General features: G+C 41.1%; 4 protein-coding genes across 4 annotated transcripts; 2 read left to right on the plus strand and 2 right to left on the minus strand.

Moving 5' to 3' along the window:
- Positions 1-2,478: 2,478 nt before the first annotated feature.
- marcksl1b (MARCKS-like 1b) lies at positions 2,479-5,241 on the plus strand. Its single transcript, XM_029514292.1, has 2 exons — positions 2,479-2,859; positions 3,798-5,241. Exons 1-2 carry the CDS (start codon positions 2,758-2,760, stop codon positions 4,350-4,352), a joined length of 657 nt encoding a protein of 218 aa, XP_029370152.1. The 5' UTR covers positions 2,479-2,757; the 3' UTR covers positions 4,353-5,241.
- Positions 5,242-7,793: 2,552 nt separating this feature from the next.
- Positions 7,794-14,585, plus strand: LOC115050840 (probable histone deacetylase 1-B). Its single transcript, XM_029513938.1, has 12 exons — positions 7,794-7,881; positions 8,710-8,822; positions 9,623-9,740; positions 9,831-9,905; positions 10,127-10,265; positions 10,734-10,875; positions 10,973-11,065; positions 11,144-11,252; positions 11,337-11,717; positions 11,802-11,957; positions 12,030-12,075; positions 13,041-14,585. The coding sequence occupies exons 1-12, from the start codon at positions 7,833-7,835 to the stop codon at positions 13,063-13,065; spliced, it is 1,446 nt and encodes a 481-aa protein (XP_029369798.1). The 5' UTR covers positions 7,794-7,832; the 3' UTR covers positions 13,066-14,585.
- eif3i (eukaryotic translation initiation factor 3, subunit I) lies at positions 14,068-17,607 on the minus strand. The gene is made up of 11 exons (XM_029513939.1): positions 17,492-17,607; positions 17,046-17,138; positions 16,867-16,954; positions 16,668-16,733; positions 16,385-16,534; positions 15,878-16,005; positions 15,620-15,730; positions 15,091-15,180; positions 14,899-14,972; positions 14,624-14,716; positions 14,068-14,542 (listed from the first exon to the last, which is right to left on the minus strand). Exons 1-11 carry the CDS (start codon positions 17,492-17,494, stop codon positions 14,461-14,463), a joined length of 978 nt encoding a protein of 325 aa, XP_029369799.1. The 5' UTR covers positions 17,495-17,607; the 3' UTR covers positions 14,068-14,460.
- Positions 17,608-17,997: 390 nt separating this feature from the next.
- txlna (taxilin alpha) lies at positions 17,998-24,629 on the minus strand. Its single transcript, XM_029514023.1, has 11 exons — positions 24,560-24,629; positions 23,638-23,821; positions 23,159-23,422; positions 22,908-22,999; positions 21,976-22,146; positions 21,494-21,688; positions 21,221-21,340; positions 21,049-21,123; positions 20,838-20,930; positions 20,643-20,738; positions 17,998-20,142 (listed from the first exon to the last, which is right to left on the minus strand). The coding sequence occupies exons 2-11, from the start codon at positions 23,819-23,821 to the stop codon at positions 19,813-19,815; spliced, it is 1,620 nt and encodes a 539-aa protein (XP_029369883.1). The 5' UTR covers positions 24,560-24,629; the 3' UTR covers positions 17,998-19,812.
- Positions 24,630-25,717: the final 1,088 nt, after the last annotated feature.

Raw genomic sequence — 25,717 nt, forward strand, 5'->3', positions numbered from 1 at the left:
CCACTTGCAACTCCCTGTAATAATCCTGTTAACATTGGCAGTAAGTACTGCTGCTTGTTCAGATCCTGAGAGAAGGTGGCAGTTACATACGTTTAAGAATAATTCATTTTAGTTTTATGTGACTTAGAGATTTCAATTAGCTATTCAGCATAATAAGCCCATATCTTCCAAACTTCCTGCATTGATTCCACTTTGCACTCAAATGTGGAAAACTTTGCCACAGCTGAAGAACAAGGTATACTAAAAAGAATGTGGACACCTACTTGTGTGTACTTTCCAGGATGGTTTCCGTGGTTTGTCTTTTCATAGAATTGTTAGACCTGTTATTTCTTAAGCATATTTTAGTATTTTAGATTACAGCGCTCTCCCAACTTTGTGGCAAAACTTTGGGATTGACCCTTTCCTGTTTCAACATGACAATGTCCCCAAGGACCAAGTCTGGTCCACAAGGAAAAGTTTTTTGTTTTTTTTTTCTATGGATGGACCTAAAAGACCAACTGTGGAAGGATATTTTGAGAAATAGTTGTCTTTGCTTTTTTTCCTCTCTCTCTTAAGACGTAAATGAGAAGATTGCTACCACTCACACATCTGTCAAAAGCCAGAACCTGAATAGGATACAGAAACTGCTCACGTGTCTCTGGTTGACAGTAACTGAAACCTCAAAACACAACTTGTCATTAATAAACAAGACATGATGCATTGATAGGTGAGCTGTTGGTGGTTGTGTTCTCACCAGCTTATAAATTTTATGCTAAGGTAACTGGTGGCTGTCGCTGAAATATTTAGAATATTCACTGCTCTTCATTTGTTCTCACACATATTCAAGATTGTACACTGGCCTACTTTTGTGAACATAAATAAAGATGCCCTTCCCCAAGTTATGTGAAATGCCTAAAGTGTTATAATTCCATTAATACAGTCATGTAGGGAGATTGGCAAAAGATATTGATCTGGAATTGTGGCAGTGTGAATAAAAACTGGAGACTCAGTTGCTTTAGTGTAAAGATGGGCTGCTGACACGCATTCTGATGCTCCCAAGTCTTGTTAAATCAATTAGACTGATAGGCTGCAGTAAAGATTAATTTGTGACATTGAACAGTGAAGTCTTTTCCTCCCATGACTGAAATATGTAGCTTCAACAGCTGATGTAAGGAATGTGCGTTGGAGAAAATGATTAGGTGGAATGTGAATGATCATCACATTGACATGTTTTGCTCTTGGTATGTTGTTGAAAAGTGGAAGTGAACAACAAATCTAGTCATGGGGCCGTGTCAGCGTGACATGCTATTAGACCCAGTGCTGATCCCACTTGCTGGTCAGATCACTAAAAGACGTGTCCGCGTATCCACAATGAAAGAACAACATCGAACGACAGATTAAAATTAAAATGTATTTAAAATTTAATTAAAATTCACTCACTTCATCTAAGTGCTGCAAATTTTCATTGTAAACTGGGCAGCCACAGCTGATGGGAACACCATGGTGTTCTGTTTCTAAAGAGTAAAGCAGAAAAAACATGTCATATTCAATTCCAAGATGAAATAGACACAATTTTTCCTAGGTGCCTGTATCATTCACTACAAACTGTGAAAATATCTGTTCATGGCAAAACCTTCTATTTTATACGTGACTGGCAATCTGACTAAGACCCTGAGTTAGTTGGAATCTAAGATAAACATTTGTGAGCATACTGAGTTGAGATGAAACCAAAAGAGACACGTTCTAAAAATTTCCTGTTTGCTTGAGTAATCCTCTGAAGTGAAACATTTTCAGCCCAGATGACATTTGTTCATGCCATGAACTTCAGTCAGTGGAAACCAGAACTGAGAGGAAGAGTCAGACAACTGTAATGTTTCTTCTCTGATAGTTTGTTAGTATTTGGTAATTTGGTTTGTGACTATCAGCCAAAATTTCCTATTTCAACAGTCTACCAATAAATCTATTCTCTAATGTTAATAAATATAGTTTTAAAACAAATGACTCAAACCATCTCACTATTAATTCAGGTTTTCAATAGTCAAAGCAGGCACACTTGTCAATGCTCTAATAATGAACTACCAAATAATATTATACCAGGTGTGGTTGATATCTCAAACTTAACTCTGGACTGCTGTCAGAAAGTTGAAAGCAAAAGGAGCACATACATAAGTACACAGTAAGAGATGCAGGTATAAGGTGAAGAAATATATCCATGAAGAAAAAAATGTTGATCTTTTACCTTGACGTCTTGTCAATAATGAGTTCTTTGTTTTTTGTTTTTTCACTTCCATGTCTAAAAAAAATACAAAATTCTGTTATATTAAATTGATTTGTGGCTTGAGGAGTTCTAGGGAGTGGGCGGGGACAATTAGGGGGTCAGAAATGATTGGCTGAAGACAGGTAGACGTACCCTTAGACCGGGCGTTGATTGGTCCGAGGCGGGCGGGTCCCGCCCACGGGTGGTGCCTTGAACCTGCTCTGTGTTGAAGCGTCGAGCTCCGGCGGCGTCGGGCTTAGACTCTGGGTGTCTGCAGGCTCGATCTGTCCGAGAACGGGAGCGACTCACCGGAGACAAGACAAGAAGAAAACAACAAGAGCAACCAAAAAACAGCAACACTTTTCCTCCGTTCATCCTCTGGATACGTCACTCAGCCTGGGGTTGGATTAATTTAAAGCCACTCTTTTTTTTTTTTTTTTTTTTTAAGTTTTCACCTTTTTTTTTTTTTTTTTTGCTGTTTTTAATTTGCTTTCGAAGACAACAGCAGCTCGCTGAAGACAATGGGGTCCCAGTCATCCAAAGGAGAGGTGGCCGCCGAGGGGAGCGCTGCCGCCGCCGCCGCCGCTGCATCCGACGCTGCAGCTGTCAAAACCAACGGACAGGTACTGACACCCCGCAGGCCCGCCGACAGCCCCCCGCTGCTTTATTACTCTACCGGCAAACACAAAAACATAAGGGGGGGGGGGCAAGTAGCTTTTCTGTGATAAACATGGTCGACGATGTGAATTGTGAAACTTGGACATTGAATCCCATTCAATGGGAAGTCAGGTGGGGCTTGAAGCGTCCCTGTCTGCCGCTCACACACACACACACACTTTATCACGCTTAAATGAGCCGGAGCCATGCTGTTTAGTTTCACTTTAAAGTTACTACGTGCTTTTTTGTGGCTTTTTTCTGTGACTGGCTATAACCAAAATTCCGCACAACGTGTTTGACAGTATCAGGCTTGGGGGGGGCGGGGGGGGGGGGGGGGGGCGCACGTAGGCGCGCACGTAGGCAGTCTACTACTTCTCCCTTTCTAAAAAAAACAAACATTCCGTTTTACACACAGGGGGTTCCCGAAATAATGCTAAGGCACAGTGCAGGCTTCGCTCATTCATATGACAACAACATTTGTACGATCGTCGTTGATATAACTGACCCCCACACTTAATGAGTGACACAAAGTCTGGTTTGATTTAAGATTAAATTATGTAACTTTTAAAATATCGGTGATTAATTAAGTAAAAAAAAACCGTCCTTTTAAGTGTTTCCATCCTTACATCGATGAGCTCCAGCCCGGTCTTTGTTGAGTCCGTCTCGTCCCTCGGGCTGTCTGTGAGCAGCTACCGCCGCCTGCCGCCTGATTAGAGAACTACAAGGCGTCGCCTCTGAACCGGACTACGGTTAATTGAGCACGACGATACGCTGAAAGGAAACGGGGAATAGCCCAAATAAAAAATGCATCTTCGTTCGTTATGTATGTGGATTGATGTTTCTTATATATATATATATATACTTAGGTTTTGTGTGACACTTTTGTCTCTCGTGTGTTTTCTAGGAGAACGGGCATGTGAAAACCAATGGCGACGTCTCCTCAAAGCCCGACGGGGATGCCGCCGCCACCAACGGCTCGGCCGAGGCGGCCAAGGAGTCTGATGCCGGCGCAGGAGGCGACGCCATCGAGCCGGCGCCCGCCGCCGACGGTGAGGCGGCCAAAGCCGAGGGTGAGGCTGCGGCCAAGGAGACCCCCAAGAAGAAGAAGAAGAAGTTCTCCCTGAAGAAGTCCTTCAACCTCAAACTCAATCTGAAGAAGAGCAAGAAGAGCGAGGCCGTCAAAGAGGAGGAGGCGGCCGCAGCCGCCACCCCCTCCGCCGCCGTCCCCTCTGAGGAGAAGGCCGCCGAGAATGGAGATGCAGCTCCGGCAGAGGAGAAGAAGGAGGAGGCCAAGGAGGAGGCCGCCGCCACGGCCGAGGCCCCCAAGGCCGAGGAAGCTCCAGCTAAAGAAGAGGCCCCCAAGGAGGAGGACAAGGAAGCAGCTGCTCCTGCCCCTGAGGCCACAAAACCAACAGAGGAGAGCAGCTCGACCCCCACTCCCTCTGAAAAGAAAGAGTGATTGTACGTTTAGCTCACAATGAACTGGGTGAACTGTTTTTCGAGTGAGAGAAAGAAGAATTTAAGAGTATATATATGTGTATATATGCATATATACATATACATATATGTATATGTATATATGTGTGTGTGTGTGCGTGTGTATATGTATACATATGTATATGGATATATGTATGTGTAAATATATACACATGTATGTGAGAGACTCCTTCGACGTGCCACTTTTCGTCATGATATCAAGACGACAGACTAGATTCACTAGATCACTTCCCTGGTTACTGCTCAACATCTGGACCTGGACTGAGTTTGAGGCTGTGGGGACGGTCCCTACTTGGAAACTGGATTTTGGTGGCTAAAACGTGAACCCAAGATGCCATGAAGCGTAGGAGGATGGAGGATGGAGCATCTTTTCCCTGAAAATCTACAAATGAAGATGTCTCCTTGCTGAGAGATGGAAGCTAGATGACACCAACACCATTTGAAATGACTGTTAAATAGAGAAAAAAAAAAAAAAGAAATTTGAAAAATTAAGAGACTTGCCAACTTTTTACATTCCTATATTTTAACCCAAATTTGAAGTATTTTGTGGTGTATTATAGAGAACCATCTTAAAGATTCAGAGAAGCTATGTCTTGTTTGTTTTAAGAGAAAAAAAAATAGACAATTTTGATTTTTATCTTACTATGAAAAAAGAACACTTAAGCTTGCTATGTTCACTGTTGCGGTTTGATATGGAGCAGAGTTGTTTATCTGTTGTGTGTGAGCCTGAATCTGCTTTGTCTCTGTAAATACATTGGATTGATTTCTGTTCTTTATTTTGCTAATGCTGACAGATGTTCCTGGTTTTATTGTAAAGTTGATAATGGTAAATAAATGTTGGTTACCTGCCGGCTGATGTGTCTGTACAGTTATTTACATCGTGCATAACATCTGTTTGGTATCTTAATGAATGGGTACAAAGTCTGCCTGTCATATTAAAACAGTTTCATAGCAATGTTGTGTCAACAAGAAGACACCAGCAGAAGTCTAAGAAGGATTAGGGACAGGTATTCAGTTCTTTCAATTATTCCAACAGGTGAAATTGAAGAGACGGTTTAAATGAATGAGGTCTCACATTGTTTTTGTGTCTGTGTCTGAGACTAATGAGAGTATAAAGAAAATAACTTAAACTGGGTTTACATTATTCCCACCATATTTGACCTCAAACGTTTTTCAGTTTGGTGCATTCTAATCTGGCATAATTAGCGTGTTAATTTTGCAAACGTTAGCTAATGCTACCCAATTTTAGTTAGATTTTCCTATATAAGTGACAATGAAACCAATTTTGTGGCTGCTTGGCTACTGCTTGGTCATTTTTAACTGTGTGCCTATGGCTACAATGGCGGTTAATCATGGTCTGATTATAATTTACCATTTTCACGCCATTTTTATTTTTAATTACTTTTTTTGGAGACATGAGATATTAAATAATTAATTAGCCACAGGTGACCAAAGTACATGTTAAGACAGTGGAACAGTGCAGTATTTATGTCATCACAAAATCTAAATAGTCCAAACAGACATCATTACATTTTTATCATTCTCATTCATGTGATTAAAAGTTATTATTAAATTGGGCCTTCCTCTGGCAAAAAAACCCCACACACATAAAAGGCAATAATTGAACAAAAACATTCTTCATAATGATACCAAAAGCTCATAGGCATTCATTTTATTACATGTGGCGCTCTCTCGAATGTCACATTAGTCGTACTCGTAATTGAACACATCAACACTACAATGTTGGCTCCAATGACCCCTGGCCCTCCATTAGACTGGTGGCCCTGAACTCAGCACCATTACGCCAATCCCCTAGCTCCCTTCACATTTTCCCTCCATTTGAAGGAGAGTAGCCTCCTGAACATGGCCAACTGCACACATCAGTCCTGCTCTGAGGGAACTGACCTAGTTCACATGGTGATATGATTTGAGATCTGAGCTACATTTGGAATCAGCCTTCAAACTATTCTGAATTATTTAAACAGAGCTAGAGCTCCCAGTTCATACCTTTCTTTACTTCTTGTAGTAGATTCATTTGTTAACCTTTTAACCTTTATTATTAAAGACTATTAGTAATAGTCTTCAAACTGATCTGAAAAATGATCACAAAGCAAACTGAATTTGTGTAAATCTATTAAACCTAAGACCATGCTAAATATAGTAGGTGCAGTAAGCTCTAAATTATTCATGGCTGTTCTGCACAGAGTGTTTTGAGTATTCTCTACATCAGTGTTTGTTTTTTTTTTTTTTTTTTGCACTGCATACTATACATGAGTTGATGTGAGTGATTACAACAGAGGAAGTGCATTTCTCATTTAACAGTGACAAGGGTCTGCAGAGATTTGGAGTACTCAGTCAAACGCAAGTAAGCTTACACTGTCATCTAGTGGCTGTTGCTTGCCGTGTCAAAACGCTGATCATGTCTTCTCTCATCTGTTGTAAGAATGGATTCATCGTGGAGCCTGGATCGGTATCACCTTTTGCTACATCTTGAAATAGCACAATGACTAAGCTTAGTAAAACATAAACATCACGTTTTATCCATTTTGCATTCATTATATTTATAGCTTATAGCTTTGTACAGTGCATAAACTGACCGCCAGAGCATGCACTATTTGCAGCGTTTGAATGAATGACCATTGTTAGTGCCTTCATGTAGAAAAGCTGTTTTTGACACTTAATCATATTTCTTAAAGGTTTATAGCTTTTTCTGTTGATCAATGATTGCGCTGTTAAATAAACTAAACGCAGATTAAAGTGACAGAATTGCCGCCCTTGCGATGCACTGGTCCATTGCACTCGTTCTTTTTCTCACTTGTGAAAACTCACTCCTGGACAATTGGATTCCTGCATATGAAATTAAGGAATGTTTAAGACTTCACACACCTCGATCCAGGCACACATCTGTGTATGTTTGAATAGATCTGCAACATAAACAACGACGCATTTGACCTAATATTTACTGTGAGATTATTTGAGAGCAGTATTAAACTGATACGAGGTAGATAGTCCACTAATTGATAATTCAATAAAAAAAATCACAAACTAAATATATAAATAGTGTTATAGATGTATCTCCAGAGGGACATTCTCTTCAAGCACAAAAAGTCTCATCGAGGTTAAAAAGAAGCCACTCATACTGCTCATTAACTGACTGCTGTCATGAGTTGCTTTATAAACTTTTATCGGGCATTAAAAGACCCCAAAAGCTCTCTGATTCCCGTCCACATCACAGAGAGAAACACTGACACTTGCGCTCTGAGGACATGCAGCTGGATGTGTGCGCATGTGGCCGCAGCCTCTCGGCGGGCCTCGGTTTGTAAAGCCGGCGCCTCCCAGCTGGGCGGTTCTGCTTCCGCGATTGGTCGGCGCGAAGTCAGCGCGAGCTCCCAGTGCAGCTGAGAAACCGGGGGGCACGAATCGGTGAGGTAATTGGTGTAAAATGGCGCTGTCTCAAGGAACAAAGAAAAAAGTTTGCTATTACTATGACGGTAAATACCCAGCTTTGTGCATCTCGGTGTCTCTGATGGTTGAAGTTGCCTCGAGGGTGCGAAAACGTTCGGGAATTTTTTACCTTAAAAAAAAAAAGAAAAGAAAAGAAAAAGAAAAAAGTGTGCCGTACGACCACAAAGCTAGCTAACCGGCACATCGGGCTAACGTTAGCCAAACAGCTCGCTCCATAGCTTTACACGGTATGCTTAGCTAGCACTTAGCTTGAAAGAGCACGCCTTGTATCTGCCGGTGTTCTTCTCCCCTCCGCGCCATCCACTGACCGGAGCAGTTTCCTTCATTTCTTCCAGCATTTCATCGGGGCGTGAGTTGTGCATATGAGCTAGCTGGACTGTTTTGACATCGTAAAGCAGCCTCCGAGCTATCAGATGCTGATGCTGCATGTTCCCCCAACCAACAACTTCCCAGAAGCGGGGGCGGATGCACGGGTTGCCAGTTTTATCTTTTATCATCACGAAAAGGTTTTAAATGAAATGGCGTGAAGTCATGCTGGCGATTTCTGCTTTGCATATATAACAGGACGGTTAAGCTGTGTGAACGCCTGACTCCTACCTGTGTATTGGGCACACATGTAGGGCAGGTAGTATGTGAGTAAATCAAAGCTACAGGTCATCTTCAGGAGGGCTTTTAACACGCTGTGCAGTGTCAGACTCTATGAATGTAACTGGTTGTTTAAGCTGTAACAAACTGAAGACTGGTGAATAAACGGGTCAGGTTTTGTGAATGGAGTTTGGCATGACACCATACCAGTTTAAGGTTAATTTTAATTTTACCATGTGAACTCAATAGTGTGATCTCTTCTCTCTAAGGCGATGTGGGCAACTACTACTATGGCCAGGGCCATCCCATGAAACCCCACCGGATCCGCATGACACACAACCTCCTTCTGAATTATGGACTGTACAGGAAAATGGAGATCTATGTGAGTTTGACAGCTGCGTACAAACCTTTTTTTGGGGTTCACAGTGGCTTCTCAAGCAAAGGGCAACATGGTTTTAAAAGTGAGGGATATCCAAAACCTGAATGATGGATTGTGATTGGCTTGTGTTACCAAAGTCAGTCATAATTTTAATAAGATAATATTACAGATATATAAATTATCATTTGCATAATCCAACTTTTATCTTTAGGGAAAGACCTTAAAGTAAAAATCGCAATGGATAAAATACATGATAAATAGAGTAAACTTTGTTGGAACAATGTTGAATTGCAACTGACTGTATGAATAGTTCCTGATTTTTAGCCAGGAAGTCACATTAACAGGCTTATGTGGCTTTATTTGGCTTTATTCAGCAGTGTGAATGATAGCCTCAAGGTTTTGACTGAAGTAGTTTGCGGCAGTGGTTCCTTTAATATTTCATTAGCTTTGGTGTTTAAAAAAAAAAAAAAAAAAAAGACACCAACCCTTCAAAGTGAGAGTCCAGGATTTTGATGCAAGGTTGTCTGAAGTAGTCTTGTATATTGAGTGTGATGGCTTGAGTAGATTTGAATCGACATGCTCCTCTTTAAGGGAGGCATCAGGAGCATGGACACAGAAGCTTAGTGATGTGCTCAAAATGAAAAAATGTCCCTGAAAGCAGCATCTATCAGTTGCAGTTACTGCTGTATTTAGAATAAATTCACTGCTTTGTAACACACACTGTTTCTAATGTTATAGTCATGACAGATTTGAGAAGTGTCAACCCTTGCCTTGTTTCTCATCACCCTTCCGTCTGTTTCCAGAGACCACACAAAGCCAGTGGTGAAGAGATGACAAAATACCACAGTGACGACTACATCAAGTTCCTGAGGTCTATCCGACCAGACAACATGTCTGAATACAGCAAACAGATGCAGAGATGTGAGTGTCTGCTTTTCTTCCACCTGACCCTTAAGAATTTGCAGTGTCCAAGTGTGTTAAAGCTGTGTGCCCTGTTCTATTTACTCACAGTCAATGTTGGAGAAGACTGTCCAGTGTTTGACGGTCTATTTGAGTTTTGCCAGCTCTCAACAGGCGGCTCTGTTGGTACGTTGCCACAACCATACTCACGATAATTGATCTGGAAAATGTCAGACAGGAGTGACATACGGCTGGGTGAGTTTAGGCCAGCCGTGTGACTTGTGTGAAGTAGTCTTTGACATCAATCATTTGAAACATTCAGAGAGTCTGTTTGCATGTAAGTGTGCAGAGGGGCCTCAGAAATGCACTAATGACCTTTTTTCCACTGTATTCATTCCCTCTTGTAGCTGGAGCAGTGAAGCTAAACAAGCAGCAGACAGATATTGCCATCAACTGGGCAGGTGGACTCCACCACGCCAAGAAGTCTGAGGCCTCTGGTTTCTGTTATGTTAATGACATAGTCCTAGCCATTCTTGAGCTGCTCAAGTAAGTAAAGCCCTGCTGCTGCCTCCTTTTCAGCTTGTTCAATCGGGCCTCAATGTTTTCCGTCATACAATTTTGATTATTGTTTAACCAGAATATGTAGGATCCTTCCACATGGAGCTTTATGATGAATGCACACACCTACAGTAGAGTGAAGCCTTTGCGATTTTATTTCTTGATTCCATTCTAAAGATGGCAGTAAGTAACTTGGTTGCTCAGTCTCCCCCCATCAATATCATTCAATGGAACTTTGAACTGAAACACAGCATGTTGCGTAGGTGGCTGAAGTAAATGTATACTCAAAATGCAGAAGGATGATTTTGAACTGAAGGTGCAAACCATGCAAACATATGTGCCACCTTGTGGCTTGTGTACAATATCTCTTTGTTATATCTTATACCAAATCATGGGATTTGGCTGTTGAACCTTCCTCAACGTCAGTAACTGAATACTTTGTTCTGTTCTGTCAAGGTACCACCAGAGGGTGTTATACATCGACATTGATATTCACCACGGTGATGGGGTGGAAGAGGCCTTCTACACCACAGACAGGGTCATGACTGTCTCCTTCCACAAGTATGGGGAATACTTCCCTGGCACTGGAGATCTAAGAGTGAGTTGTGTGTTTGCTTTCATAATGTTTGAAAAACTAGTTGTCATTAATTGTGCACACATGGGCAATAATTAATTGATGTGTACATTATGTGCAGGATATTGGTGCTGGAAAGGGCAAGTACTATGCAGTAAACTACCCTCTCAGAGATGGCATTGATGATGAGTCATATGAAGCCATCTTCAAACCGGTTAGTCTGTTTTTATTTAGCGCTGTTATCATCTTAATTGGACTAGCAAGAGTTTTACCAGGTGTGCTTGTGTTTTAGATAATGGCTAAAGTCATGGAGATGTACCAGCCAAGTGCAGTCGTTCTGCAATGTGGAGCTGATTCTCTGTCTGGTGACAGACTAGGCTGCTTTAACCTCACCATCAAAGGTGCCAACACATCACACTAAGAAATACTCTGACAAGCTGTTCTCATATTGATAGTGTAACACGAGTATGTGTTGAATCTTGCAGGCCATGCCAAATGTGTTGAGTACATTAAAAGTTTCAACTTGCCTCTGCTGATGCTGGGCGGTGGTGGCTACACCATCCGTAACGTAGCCCGTTGCTGGACTTATGAAACGGCTGTTGCCCTGGACTGCTCCATCCCCAACGAGCTGCCCTACAATGATTACTTTGAGTACTTTGGGCCTGACTTCAAGCTGCACATCAGCCCATCCAACATGACCAACCAGAACACCAACGAGTACCTGGAGAAGATTAAGCAGCGTTTGTTTGAAAACCTTCGTATGCTGCCCCACGCCCCAGGTGTCCAGATGCAGGCAATCCCAGAGGACGCCCCCCACCCAGACAGTGGAGATGAAGATGAGGAGGACCCAGACAAACGCATCTCAAGTAAGAGACAAGTTGAGGCAAAGAGCAGGTGAACACTGTGGTCAAGTTCTCCTCAGTGCTCACTGCCTGTTGTTGCCTTTTCAGTCCGGGCCCATGACAAAAGGATAGCCTGTGAGGAGGAATTCTCCGACTCTGAGGATGAGGCTGAGGGGCAGGGAGGAGGCCGAAGGAATGCTGCCAACCACAAGAAGGCAAAACGAGTGAAGAAGGAGGAAGAGAAGGAAGGAGAAGAAAAGAAGGGTAAGACTCAGATGATTTACACGAAAACCATGTGTTTATAGTATTCATTTGTACTGTTGCTTTGGCTCTTAGAAGTGAAAGAGGAGGAGAAGGAGGAAGAGAAGATGGACACATCAGGGTAAGAGGCACATTCATATATCACATTTTTTTTAAACAAGAGCTGTGCAAACTTGTTGAATCCCCACCTGTGCTGATAAAATTTGTAGGTGATTGTCACAATTAGGGATTAATCAATAATTATTTGCAGTTAAGTCTGGCCTTTGCTTCTACGTAAATGTACAGAAACCGTTTTTTCCTCAACTGTAACAATTGGTGGTAAAATCTGCCAGTCTAGTTTCTATTCATTTATACTAACCTGTGACATGATGGGCAGTTTGTGATGAATTTTTGTGAATACTGGAAATAACATTGAACATTTGACAATTTTTATCACTAACAACATAACGTAGATAAAGATTGTTTTTTTTTAATACAGAAGATCATAAAGTTAAAATGTTACATTCTGTAACACAAACCAACCAGGGCATCTTGGTTACTGGGAGGTTAAAAACACTATATATATGGAGTTTGATGTGTGGGTAAACTCAGTATGGGTTTCAGTATGCATCTGCCATTATTTAATAAAATCTCAAGATATTATACCATATTATAGATATTATAGACCATGTTAGTGCCTGGATAAAGAATAACCACCAGTTATGTTCTAATATATATGTGTTTGTAAAGGTTTGAGAAATCATTTTGGCACCCAGTTTCAAAGAACCAGCTTTACTCTTTAAAATAAGTTCATAATTAGACCACTCTGATGTTACTGAATATTTGGTGTTTTTTTGTTTTGTTTTTTTTTTCCCTCTCTCCTTGCCAAACCTGAGCTTAAGAAAATTCTGTCAGTCTTTGCTCAGTTTTGTGTTAAAACATTAAAAGACCATAGCTTCTCATCTGATCACAAGCTCCAACTGTATAAATAAATAACATTGATTTGATGGTTTCCACTCAACAACAGGTGATATTTGAAGTTTTAAAACCTTGGTGGGCACAGCTGCTCCAGTAGAGACTAACCTTTCTGATTAATTCTCCTTTCAGACCAAAAGAAGAGGTGAAAACTTGAAGTCAGCACAGGGAGGAGGTGATGGTTGTACTGTTCTTGAGCCCCACTGATTCCTATAGTCTTTCTATGACAATAGGAGCTTCTTGTATTCCTCTGACTATGTATTATGAGCAAACCTGGATCACATTCTTGTTGGTTTTTAAACCAGTTATGTGGGTGTTGACCAAAGTTCACACAGTTTAATGATAAAACATACATTTCTGATTGGAAAATGAACTCTTCTGGTTCGTGTGCCAACTGTAAGCCCCACCCACCTGATACCTGTGTAGTTTAAAACAAACCGCAGAATCATTGTGTGAAGAAAACCCAACCAGAGCATCACTTGTTTTCCATCATGTCACTTAAGATCTGATGTGTGTGGGGCTTGCAGAGATGTATGAATTTTAAGTCTAGTGTTCACATGCAAAAAGGCTTAGTTTGGAACATCTATTTATGATACTGTTAGAATAGCCAGCATTTGGAAGACTGATGTTTGGCTTGCTGTGTTCATTTCCCAGTGAAAGCATGTTTAGAATGATCCCACCTTGAGCATGTACATGTACACCTTCTGCCCAGACAGTCCCTGGTCTCTGCCCAGTAAGTTATTTTAAGTCATGTCCGTTAGCCCACCTTCCTATGAACATCTGCTCGTTGATTTTTCTTTACTGGCTTGTTTGTATGTTTGTGTGAATGGGTGTGAACCTCTTGAGAGGATGATGTTGGAAAATGAGTAACCTGTTTTAGATATTTTGTACCATTATGCATAAAGGTGGAGCGAGCTGGTAAGGCCCTCTACATGTGGTTGTTTGAAGTTCTATGCTTGTGAAATGTGCATTCATACATTTTGTTATAAAAAAAAAAAAATCTACATTAGTCCCCATTTCATAATTTACAGTGACAAAGCGGAAACAGTTGAATAGTTTATTCGAGTGAGAGGGTTATGTTTATTTCATTTTAGAGTTTGATAGTTTTCTGCAGGTGTTTGGACAGAATATCACCAACTCAAATCAGACCACACAGATGACTTCATGAAGTAATTTATGGGGATTCATGGTGGAATGGTTTACAACAGTGTTATTAACTCACATCCTACTTTGCTGTAGAATTAAATTAAAGAACTTGAAGAAGTGGGCAGCGTTCCTTAAAGTCCAGTCCTGATAGCCTCACAGATCCAGGGTGCAAAAATGTATTTCTTATGCATTTGATCCCACCAACTGGTTCCAGGTGATATTTCAAAACTATAAAAAAAAAAAAACAAAAAAAAAACTAAACACTGCACTCTAGTTACAGAGATGCAGTCACAGAGCTCTTGTGAGCTCTCTATTGGAAGTAATATGTGGCTCTCGTCCTGCACCTCCTCTTCCTGATGGATTGAGTGATGGTAGCTGATGCTGTGCGACCGAGGAGGTTGACTGTTTATGCCTCCAGCTCAAAGTCAAAGTACTGTGGGTCAAAGTAATGAATCCTGACATATCCGTCCTCTCCTCCACTGCTGTAACTGTAGACAATAACCACAGCAGGAGAAATACGTCAGTGACAACATAGAACAGTGCATTTTGAAAGCACACTGATCTCTTACCTCTTGCCATCAGGGTGGAACGCCACACAGTTGATAGGGCCGAAGTGTCCTTTAACCCTGCCAAACTCCTCTTCATAGGCAGCATGGAAGAACCTAAGGAGAGAAGATGTATGTAGATTAGCTCCTCTACGCAACACACAGAGGTATTATAGTAAATGTGATTTGTGTGAAGTTGGTTGCCATTTAGTATCGAACTCAACATGTGAGCTGGAAACAAAACCACAGGTGTAAAGTCAGGTTTTCTTTCTTCACCCGTGATCAACCCATGACCTCACCTCGCCTCGAACTTGCCGATCCTGGTGGATGTAGTGGTGACCTCCATGGCTTCCTGTCCACCTCCCATTACCACCTGAATCCCAAACAGCAAACAAGGGTCAAAGATGTTTTTTTTTTTTTCCTCCACAACATTAAATAAGGAAGTATAAAATGATCAGCTGCTCTGCGTATGTGCTGTGGAAGTCTATTACGTGATCCATGATGGGGGAGATAGCAGCAGAGTTGACTGGTCTCTCTGTCTTGAAAGTCTTGATGTGATCCAGAGAAGTGGAGTCGAACAGCTAAGAGGAAACAACACAACCACCACTCAAGGACAGGTTGACAAACAGCAAGCAGTCAAAGTTTATTTAACCAGGGACTGCTGGTATCAAGGCTCGGCCCCAATAAGAAAGTAACTGAAATGGCATTACAGCTAACTGAACTAATTTTAGTCACATGTAATTGTTCAACAATAATGCCAAAATGTTTACTTTTCTATTATGCCTTTATAATCAATATAACAATGTGATAGCCCACATATTCAAAACAGATAACTGTCAAGACCTTCAGAGTAAGAGTGTCTTCAAACATTTCTTGGAAGAGAACCTTCCCTCTGAACACCTATTCCACATATTGCATCCATTCAACACTTTAGTATGCACTCCTTCACCTGATCCTTGCACTGACTGAAAAGATGTGTTACTCAGTACCTACTGCACTGAAAGAGGACTGTGTGCTGACCTTGGCTGTGTTGTCCTTTGAGGCACTGATGAACATGGTGAGATCTACTGATGTCTGAATGTCATTGATCTGCTTGGTGTGCTCCTTGGCTTTCTTCAGGATCTCCCCAGACTGCATAAATGACACAAACATTAGGATATTCAATTAGAAGCATAACTCCAAAACGGCAATATGCAGGCAAATGATATTGGTCCCACTCGAAACAGATAATTTTTTACCAGGTTTTCTGAAATGAGTAACAATTAAATTTCACCGTACTTTGGCGCTGAACTGGTTGATCTCTCCGTTTTCATGGCCTGCAATGACAAACTCTCCCAGAGGTCCCCACACAGCGCTGGTGATCTTGTAATCACTGCAGGGTATGGACAAGTATGGCTGGTTGTCATCTGTAGAGCCAAACAGATATTCTGTCATTAAACCAGCTAGAGGAGCCATATTCCTGCTAATATTCTCCAACAGGGTAACTGCCTACAGGTATTTCATAGGTAATTCATAAAGGAACATCTACACTGACAATTGTCCATAAATTGGCATCAAGATTTATCCTATTGCAATGTTTTTAAGCATGAGCCAACATTTGATAGCTGGGAAAAGAACGATATATGTGCATTAATTACTTTTTTCCAGTTCATTCCAGTTTAACAAAAATCTTACACATAACACTAATAAATGCTGGATGTGTCTACTCCAACGCTGAGTTGAACGCTTCAAGGTACAACAATGAAAGCTACCGCCAGAGTGAAAACACTGTGTTGTGGTATGTACCAATCTGCTGTGGATCCCTCAGGTCAAAGAAGTTCAGGTAACACTGGTAACCCATCTGCTTGTCTGTGGAGAACATGATGATGTTGCCACTGAAGTCAAAGCCGCACGTTCTGACTGCAGAGTTGGTGTGGAGCAGGGCCAGCTGTTTACCTGTGCAGCACAGAGACACGGGTTGCAGCTGAATGTTCACAAACGCCATCTGAACTGCAGATTTCGAGCACTTGCTAAGACAATGAAGTCTCACTGTCTAACGTAAAACCCACACCTCACTGTGTTCACCTACCGGTCTCACAGTCCCACAGTCTACAACTGTTGTCTGCTGATCCCGTCAACACGTTTTTAGTGTCCCCTGAGAGAGGACTTGTCAAGGAGCCCAACATATCCGACGTCAGCTAGCACAGCTACAGACACAGCTCCACTGGACAATGGCACATTAAATGATTGGGACAGAACAAACACAAGTGTCTTTTTGAAGAGGATACAGTCACAGTCGACACACCAGACTGCTCCTGTGTGTCCATTGTAGGTGCCGAGCCTTTCACCATTGACAGAGTACCACACGTTGGCTACCTGTGATGGGAAACAATGCAGACGTACCAAATCAGACAATGGTGACAATGATGCCTGTAGGAGTCAGAGCACATCTTGAGCACCAACCCACCGTGTCTTTAGCGACAGAGAACAGCAGGTCCCCTTCTCTGTTGTATTTGATTTGAGTGATGGACCTCTCATGGCCCTGGAGCAGGATGGGTTTCTGAGGAGGAGTAATGGACGTTAACGAAAACTCATCAGCAGCTGTCAACAATGTATACGAGTAGGAATCCGTGTTTCAAAGAGTTACCCTTTAGATATGGAGGCTGTGACTAATGCTCGTAAATCACGCTATAGTTTGTTTATATCTAGAAAAACCTAGCTTCATCGCCTGCATCATCCAGCTAGCCAGCTAGCTCTCATTTCCCTGAACAGTGGCTCGCCCGAAAGCTAAGCTAACGGTTAGCTAAACAGTTGTGCTAGCTAAGCCGGAGCTAACAGCGTTGACAAGACTTGGAACCTCTTTCCAGTGAAAATAGAACTTGCGGCAAATATACGACAGAGGAAACCACTTACCATTTTTGTCAGCTTTGTGTTGTCGCTTTGTCCAGTATGTCCACTATGCCTCCCGTAAAGAGAGAAAAGATGAACACTCGTGCTTCAGGCGCCCGGAGCCGCGGCGGAAAAGGGATGTGACGTACTTCCGGCGCGAAACGGCAACATGGCGTCAGCGCGCCACCTACCGATTACAGTAACATTACAGTCCTCAAAATAATCTTCAATCTGGAAACCCCTTTTCTTCCAGTTTCCTCAAATTTAACCCCCCCCCCACCCCAAATGTTGTCTTCTCTTTGATTGCCTGAGCTAGTCTGACTGCACTTCTAACATCCACAAAAAGACGTGCAAGAGCATAATTATATAACTCAATGTAAGATGATAAAATTTACCCCCCAAAGACAAATTTGGTCTAACGAGGAACAAATATGAAACTTGGAACACGTTATAAGCTTGACTTGAAAAAACAGGGGTACAATTTGAAATTGTCAAACTGAAACATGCTTTCAATGAACTAATCAAACACATGCTGTTACATATTTTATTGAACAAGAAACAAAATATACATAGCCAGATAAAAGTACTGCAAAAGACAAAAAAGGAAACATCTTTGGTTCCTTCTCATGGTCAATGAACCTCCATATCTGACAGAACTGGAGATATAATGAATCTGTCCTGTAGGACAATGGAAGAAATTAGGTAGTTTTGCCATTGATATTCAAGTTGAAAATCACCTGTCTTTCTTACTGATGCTACATATTAAGTAATACATAAGAAACTGACATATTTTGGAGTAAAACTACTGTTCGGCATTCCAATAACATTTTCTCAGATTTTTCCTCCTTATCCCCACTCAGTTCATTATGCTTTTAAAAGCATCTGGGAGATGCACAGACAACTGAAAGTAGCTCCACAAACAAGGCTTCAACTTCAGAAAAAAAATAAGACTGTTGCTGTGAGATATGTATTCTGTTTATACAGTACATCCATGCAGGACAGTGGATATTATGAGTATACATTCTCAGCTAAGTGCTTTTCAGTTCAGACTGCCACAGAATAAACCAAGAGGCAAGCATTGCATAGAGGCCCTTGAACATTCTCTTGTTAAAACCTGATTACAAACTACTGCAATTACCAGGGCTGGGAGGACACAATCTTAGCAATGTAACCACACAGCATCCACACCAAAACATTAAGAGTAAGGGGAGTAAGGTGATCATCATTCCACGGTTGTAGGCAGACTGACAAACAAGTATAACAAAATTAAGGGCTAATTGGACCAGGAAGGGTAGGAATCAAGTTTGCCATAAAGTAGCACATTTATAAATGGTCTAAATTAATAAAAACTCAACTGATTTATTTCCACAATAGTGTGCTGCAGGATAGATACATATCAATATCAAAGATTATGGTTGAGACAATAAATACAGTCCAAAAAAAAAAAATCACTAACTGATCATTTTGGGCAACACAGATGTTATTAAGAGTTGTGAAGACATCAACCCTTCACCCACACACACACACACACACAATCATTCAACCTCTGAGGATTCCTCTTTCAATGCACCCAAGCAGCAGTGTTATTTATCCTGTCAAGCAGTTCTATGGTTGATGCAAGTCAGCAAGGGAATGTGTAGTAAAACACAGTAAATCAGTCAGTACATTTACATACCCACTATTGATCTAGCACATAAACAGTTTTGCCTTTTGGCAAGTTTTTAAAGTTGGGCAAAGATTTACAGTGTTGCATAATGCATTCATCTTCCAAATGACTGATATGTATACACTGTCTATGTATGTGTAATATCTGTGTATCTGGGAATTCATTAGCGAAAGGCTTTTATTTTGTGAATGAATAAATGAATAAAATCATTTATCAATCCACAAAAGAAAGACCTTAAGTCCTCCATATCGTTCTTTGTTAAGAAATGTCCTGTAGGCTGCAAAACATGCTGATGGAAATCAATATACGATTCCTAAAAAATCTGATTATAGTAGACAATTGGCTTATCAGAAAGCCAATCGATATGTTAACTAAATAATTCACAGTAATTCACTCACAATGTGCATGTAAATGTTCTGACAGATGAGGCACAATCTTCTCTTCACCTTAGAAAGCCTGCACAGGATAGTGAATGGAAACTAGTTTCTTCCTCCATTAAATGTTGATCAGATATTCTCCTTGAGCTGTGGCTTTCCAATCTGCTTCTGGACCAATGCTCACCATCAGCTTCTTCAAGCAGAGGAGTAGCAACTTGCAGGCTGGTGGCTTATCTTTTGGTGGCTTGATGCTGGGAGTGGGGTGGGAAGAAGCAGGGAAGTTTGATGTAAGCAGCGTAGCTTCACTGCTGCGTGCTGACATTCTGAACATTTGCCTCTTCTAGAAGGGGATCGGTGTCCAGTTCTGGGTCACAGTGACATGAGTGGGAGCAAGGGGACGTGTCTGGAGGAGGGCAGGTGGCAGGCTCCAGCAGAGAGTCCGTGGGTGGTGGAGAGGGGGAGTCAGTCCCTGGATCGGATGTGGGAGCTCCTGTAGTGCTGCCTTGCTGACCGCTGAGGTTCTGAACCTTTTTGTTGAGCTCGTTTCGTTCAACTTTGAGAGCCCGCCGCAGCTTCTCCAGCCGCTGGACTTTACCCTGAAGAGCCTCAAACTCCCGGTCACGTACAGCTTTCTGTAGACAAAAATGCAAATGATATAAAAACGTCTTTATGCTTGTGTTATTCCAATAGACAGGTTTTAAAAGCTGTATGCTCTTTATTGTTATCTATTTATTTGTAGAGCACTGAGCACCAAAATTACTGGTACAAAGTGTTTAACAAAGAATTATTTTTATTTATTATCCCTACTATATAAAAATCATTGACTTTGATAGAAGATTTTGAATTTATTTTATTCTTTTGCACCACATATTCATCAAACATTGAAAGTAAGCATAGCTGAGAGTAAGAAGCTCATAGAATGTTACTTCATTAACATTACTTTTCAACTTATTGTTTATCTGAATAAAAATATTTTTTACATTGGTTGTTTTCCTGGACTGGCTTTGTTTTTGGGATGTTTTTGGTTAAAATTTAGTGGGACCATCCAGGAGATGCCCATTGAGATCTTGGTGTCCAATAAGTAATAACCTGGTGAGACATTAAATAGTTCTAAAACCAAAAACTGCTTTACCTCCTCTGCCATCTCCAGGAGAGCCTTGTTGCTGCTTTCCCACCGGGATCGATACATGGCCGTCTCCTTCTCCAGCTTTTTGATCTTTTTAGTCATCTGGGGGGGGGGGGGAAAAAAAAAAAAAAATTTGACTATCACAGCCTGAAAAAAATAACAACTCCTCATTGACAGCCACAATATTGGCCGACACCTCACCTTCTCCATCTCCTGTTTGAAAGTGGTGAAGACTTCATTGCTCTTGGATAAAGTTGTCTGGAATTCTTCAAACTTCTCTGTGTAAAGTGACAACTGGAAAATAACACACATTTGATCATATGAAGACACTGAAAAACAAATGTCTTCAATGTGAAGGCTATCGCACTTGAGTGAAAATTTAAAGAAATTAGAAAAAGGACTGGCGGCAAACCTGCTGTTTCAGGTGAACTTCCTGCTGCTTCATTAGCTCACACATCCTCTGAGACTCGACAGCTTCTTTCAGGAGCTAAGGAAATGGCATCAGACACATGGTGGTTACATTCCTGTATAACGGCAAGACGAAACCCCATCCTCATGATGTGTGTGTATGTGTGGATCATTACAAAGTCTTTCTCTCTATCGTGGCGTTCCTCTGACTCCTTTAGCAACTCTTGGGCCTGATGTAGCTTGGCGTCCACCAGCTGTTGCTGAAGATCTTTGTGCTTCACCACTTTGTCTATGTGCTGGTGAAAGTTGGACATGGTTAACAATGCCTATATTTTCAGTATGAATGGCGTATATTGGCATGATAACGTGTTATAAGAATGAAATAAAATTAAATGAATTTGAGGAAACTTGCATGCTGCTCTTACAGAGAGAAAATACTGGCCACTCACCTCTTCCCTCAGCTTGTATTGCTCATACAGCTTCTTCAGTTTCTCAGCCAGCTCTGTGTTCTCCTGTCGGAGGCTGGCGTTCCTTTCATTGTGCTGCTCCATCTGAGTCTGGATGTCGTTCAGAGTTACCTGGAAATGAGAGGTCACTTCTTTCCTTTTCTCCTCCTCCAGACGTGTTCTTTGCACCCCTTCATCCTGCAGAGGGGGAATATGGCAAATTGAAGTTATGGTTAGGAAAATGCTGTAGAGATTTTAGTCTTCTAATAAGCCTCCACTGACCACTGCTTATCAAACATTTGTCTTGGAAAAAAATAAAAAATAAAATAAAGAAATAAATTGCCTGAAAACGCTTGCTTTATAAAATCAGATTTTCAAGATAATCAAATGAATTGATGAATATATAAAAGCTGCACTGTAGAGACGGTCTTCTTGCAGGTGGTCACTTATCAGCTATATTCACAATAACTAATCTTAATGTGTACCTTGAGTGTGCGGTTGTGTCTCTGCAGCTCCCTGCAGAGGCTCTCCAGCTTGCTGCGAGCCAGGATGGCCTTGCTGTGCTCATTCCTCAGGTTGTCTTTCTCTTGGACAAGTTGGTTCTGCTTTTTCTGTAGCACTCTCATCTGTTTCTGGGTGTTGCGGTGCTCTTCCAGCTGTAACAAATACACATCAAATAAGATCAAGCTGATCTTGACTTTGCTGTATACTCTGGCATTTTCCAAACACTCCTTTAATGTAGTGGTGTATTGTAAAATTGTGTTTTGAAGTTACATTGTATTGATTTGTTTGACTTCTCAACCATTAAGGTATATTTTGCTGCTCTGTTTCTCATTTCATACACATGCAAACAAAAAGTCTGTCTTGTAAAACTAGATGCACAAGTGAAGTCAATATATAAACTTCTTGCAGACCCGGAAGAATTCTGGTAATCATTTCCAGAGTTGCAGAAACACCCTAACATGTATTGAGGTATGTAAGAAAAAGCTGTGTGCCTTGACTCATGAGGTAAGAAGAGCAATTCTTTTTCTTATTTTTCTCTTTTTCCTTTCGCAACTTAACATAAAAGGCTTTAAGTCTAACTGAACCCGATGCCCTCTGATTACCACTTTTACTGTTCACTTTATTTTTTATTTTTTGATAGAGACAGAGCCTGTTAGCCGTTCAACTCAACTGTAATGACTGATAATTATCCTGGCAAAATTAGAGAAGAAATGTTTTTGAATATCCAGGGAAAGAGTAATACTGATTTGAGTAAAAACAAAAGGATTCCATAAGAGGCTCTTAATTACATTTGCATGGAATAGCTAATTATTTCACACTTATGAAAATAATGTATTTGCACTCTAGCAATATTTAAGCCTGTAAAAAAAATATTAAGATGAAGTTTACTACCAAATGAAGTTGAATCACTTACCAGTTCAGCATACTTCTTACAGAGGCCTGCAAGCTTTTCCTCCGGTGTGCTCAATGTGTTTAAAGTCTGCATGAGGAGTGTTATCTCCTTCCCTATATAGAGATGAGAAAGCGATATGACAGAATCAGGGATCCAGCTAGACATTTAGTAACACGCATTTAAAATATTGTACATATTGTATCCATGATATTCTGCTAGTATCACCAATCTATAAAAACATACAGAACCAGAGTCTGTCCAGAGCACCTTACCCAGACCCTTCACTTTCTTCCTCTCTTCTGTCTTCTTATGCTCTTTCTCCACCCCACTGTCACCTCTATTGACTTTGCCTTTCTCCGACTTAACATCTTCCCTCTCATTGGTCAGACCATTGAGCTCTGGGCTGTATGACTGGCCATTGGGCAGAGTGCTGGCATCATCCGAAATGGATTCCCGGCAGTAGGTGCTGAGGATGTCCTCCAACTGCCTGCTCAGCTCCTCGGCCATGTCACACTGAGACAGTGCTGCTGCAGCAACTGGACACAATGTAAAAACAAGGGATTACACAAAAATAATGCTAGTTTATGGAAGCATCTTCACAAGTACATGTGGTTGCCAATAACCTCCACATTAAATTAATGGGATTTAGTTACATATCGGTTAGCATTTGCAGGAATTGACAACTGCAGTGACCATGCCGTCAATTACTCTCATTTAACAAAGTCAACCTTGAAAATAATCCCAAGGTTACCTTCACATGTGGCCTCTTCGCCTTGGGGAGGTGTGTCAGTCTGAGGGGTCTGTGGTTCAGACTCTTTGGGGCTGTTGCTCTCGGAGCTGTCTTTGGCAGCTGTAGGTGACTCGGCCCTTCCTGCTGTAGGAGGAGAGTCCTCACTGCCTTGAGTGGCAGACTCATCTGCGTCTTGCTTTATCATCTGTGTTACAGATTAAAACCAGTTACAGTATGGTCACCAGAAATCGGCTCACAATATAGAGACAACATGAACGGGGCTTTCTTTTCTGGTTCAACTTGATGTGTCGGCTTGAGGTAATACCCCAGGTTACACACCAACTGACACATAATTCACATAAAATATGAACTTCCTGATGCTAACTGTCGTCTGGTTAGCGTTGGTGCAATGAGCCACAGACAAACTCACAAGGTTACAGGCGGCCACTCTTTATTTGTCCTCGGTGGACGCTGTGTTGAAGTCTGGTTTAATCAGTTATATCACTGGATCATTCGTACAGTAACTTGGAACCAACACACTGGTAGCTGACCTCACTTTTATCAGAACCCTCTTCAAATTGGGTTAGTGAGATAACCTCTTCGGTACTAAAGCACAGCTTGTCCATCAGCCCATAATTACACTTCGAGTTCGGCATGTGCACTTATAAAGCCTATCGAAATGTCCCTTCGCTTTCCTGTCCAGCCTACCGTATCTGCACACACTTTCGTTCCCTACTTGCTATCGAGCCTTCACATTATGTTAGCTAGCACATGCTAAATGCTAACTCGCCGCCAGGTGCAGCTAAAATTGGTGCCTCGAGTAGCATTTAGCCGACGGTGGGCCGTGTATACTGGGTGTAAACACCTGCAGACATTGATAACACATACGCCCACTTGTTTCTGGGATATATCCCACCTTCCCGGGTGTTGGGGAATTGTTTACCTTCAAACTGTAGGAGGAAATAGCCAATGTGTCTGTGAAGTGCAGGTTTCCTGAACAGCGTGAGCTAGGAAAAAAAAATACTTCCGGTAATAACTTTTCCATGGTTCTTCTTCGTGGTAATTTTGATTGCAGTTTACAAACCGCCTTGATGCCTTGCCGCCACCCTTAGGCTCAAAGCATTATTACTTCTTTTTATAATGGAGATTTTAAAAAACTGTTGTTTATAGTTTTACTCTAATATTAGTATTATAACAGCGTAGCATGTATATTATTCTTTTCTCATATAAAACACTAAATGCCTCAAAAACACTTGTAATGTTCTAATTATATAATTTCAGATGTTTAACATGATCTATTATCTTAATATTAATAGTCAAACTTTCAGTGAAATCTTTCCAGTTTTATGTGCAGTACAAATTGCTAAATCCGGAATAATCTGATTAAACATGATCTTAACATTCAGATATACAAGCCTACAATACAAAGGATCAGCTGGCAATTTTCTTCTGGTATGTAGTATATGGGGCAGATGAACACACCTTTTGAAGACAAACGTAGACTTGGAGCCATTCCCATCTCCACTGAGTGAGGACGTTTGCACCTTGGGGTAATGACACTGATCACACAAATCACAAACAATGGCTGTATAAAAATAAACAAGCATTAAACAGTTGCAACATAACTTTATTTGTTTTGTACAGTATTTCCACTGAACAATTTTAATTCAATATATTTTCTTTACAATTTTAATATTGTTGCGATTTCTTGTATGTATCTTTTTTTTTTTTCATGTGTGTGTCATGTTCAGCTGAAGTGTATTAGTTTCTCGTCACTCATTCATACCGTCGGTAAAGTCAAGTCAAGTCACAGTTTAAGATGGGTAATTTTGAGCAAATGAAAAATCATAAACAAGAAAACGAGAAAATAAATACATGTAAAAGAAATGAGAGGACCAGAGCCAAGAATATGTCAGGTCTGGTCAGTGATGGCATATGAAAAGTACTTTACAAACATGTAGCATTGTAAACATTTGTAGCATAGACAACATTACTTGATCAAGCCGAGCATGGCTTTAGATTTTGATATAGACATGAATAGCTACTAGGACGGAAGACAAGTCAGATTTGATATATTTAGTGATGTCTGTTCAATCCCCCA

This window comes from Echeneis naucrates, chromosome 11, assembly GCF_900963305.1.
Source record: "Echeneis naucrates chromosome 11, fEcheNa1.1, whole genome shotgun sequence".
NCBI classification, from domain to species: Eukaryota; Metazoa; Chordata; class Actinopteri; order Carangiformes; family Echeneidae; genus Echeneis; species Echeneis naucrates.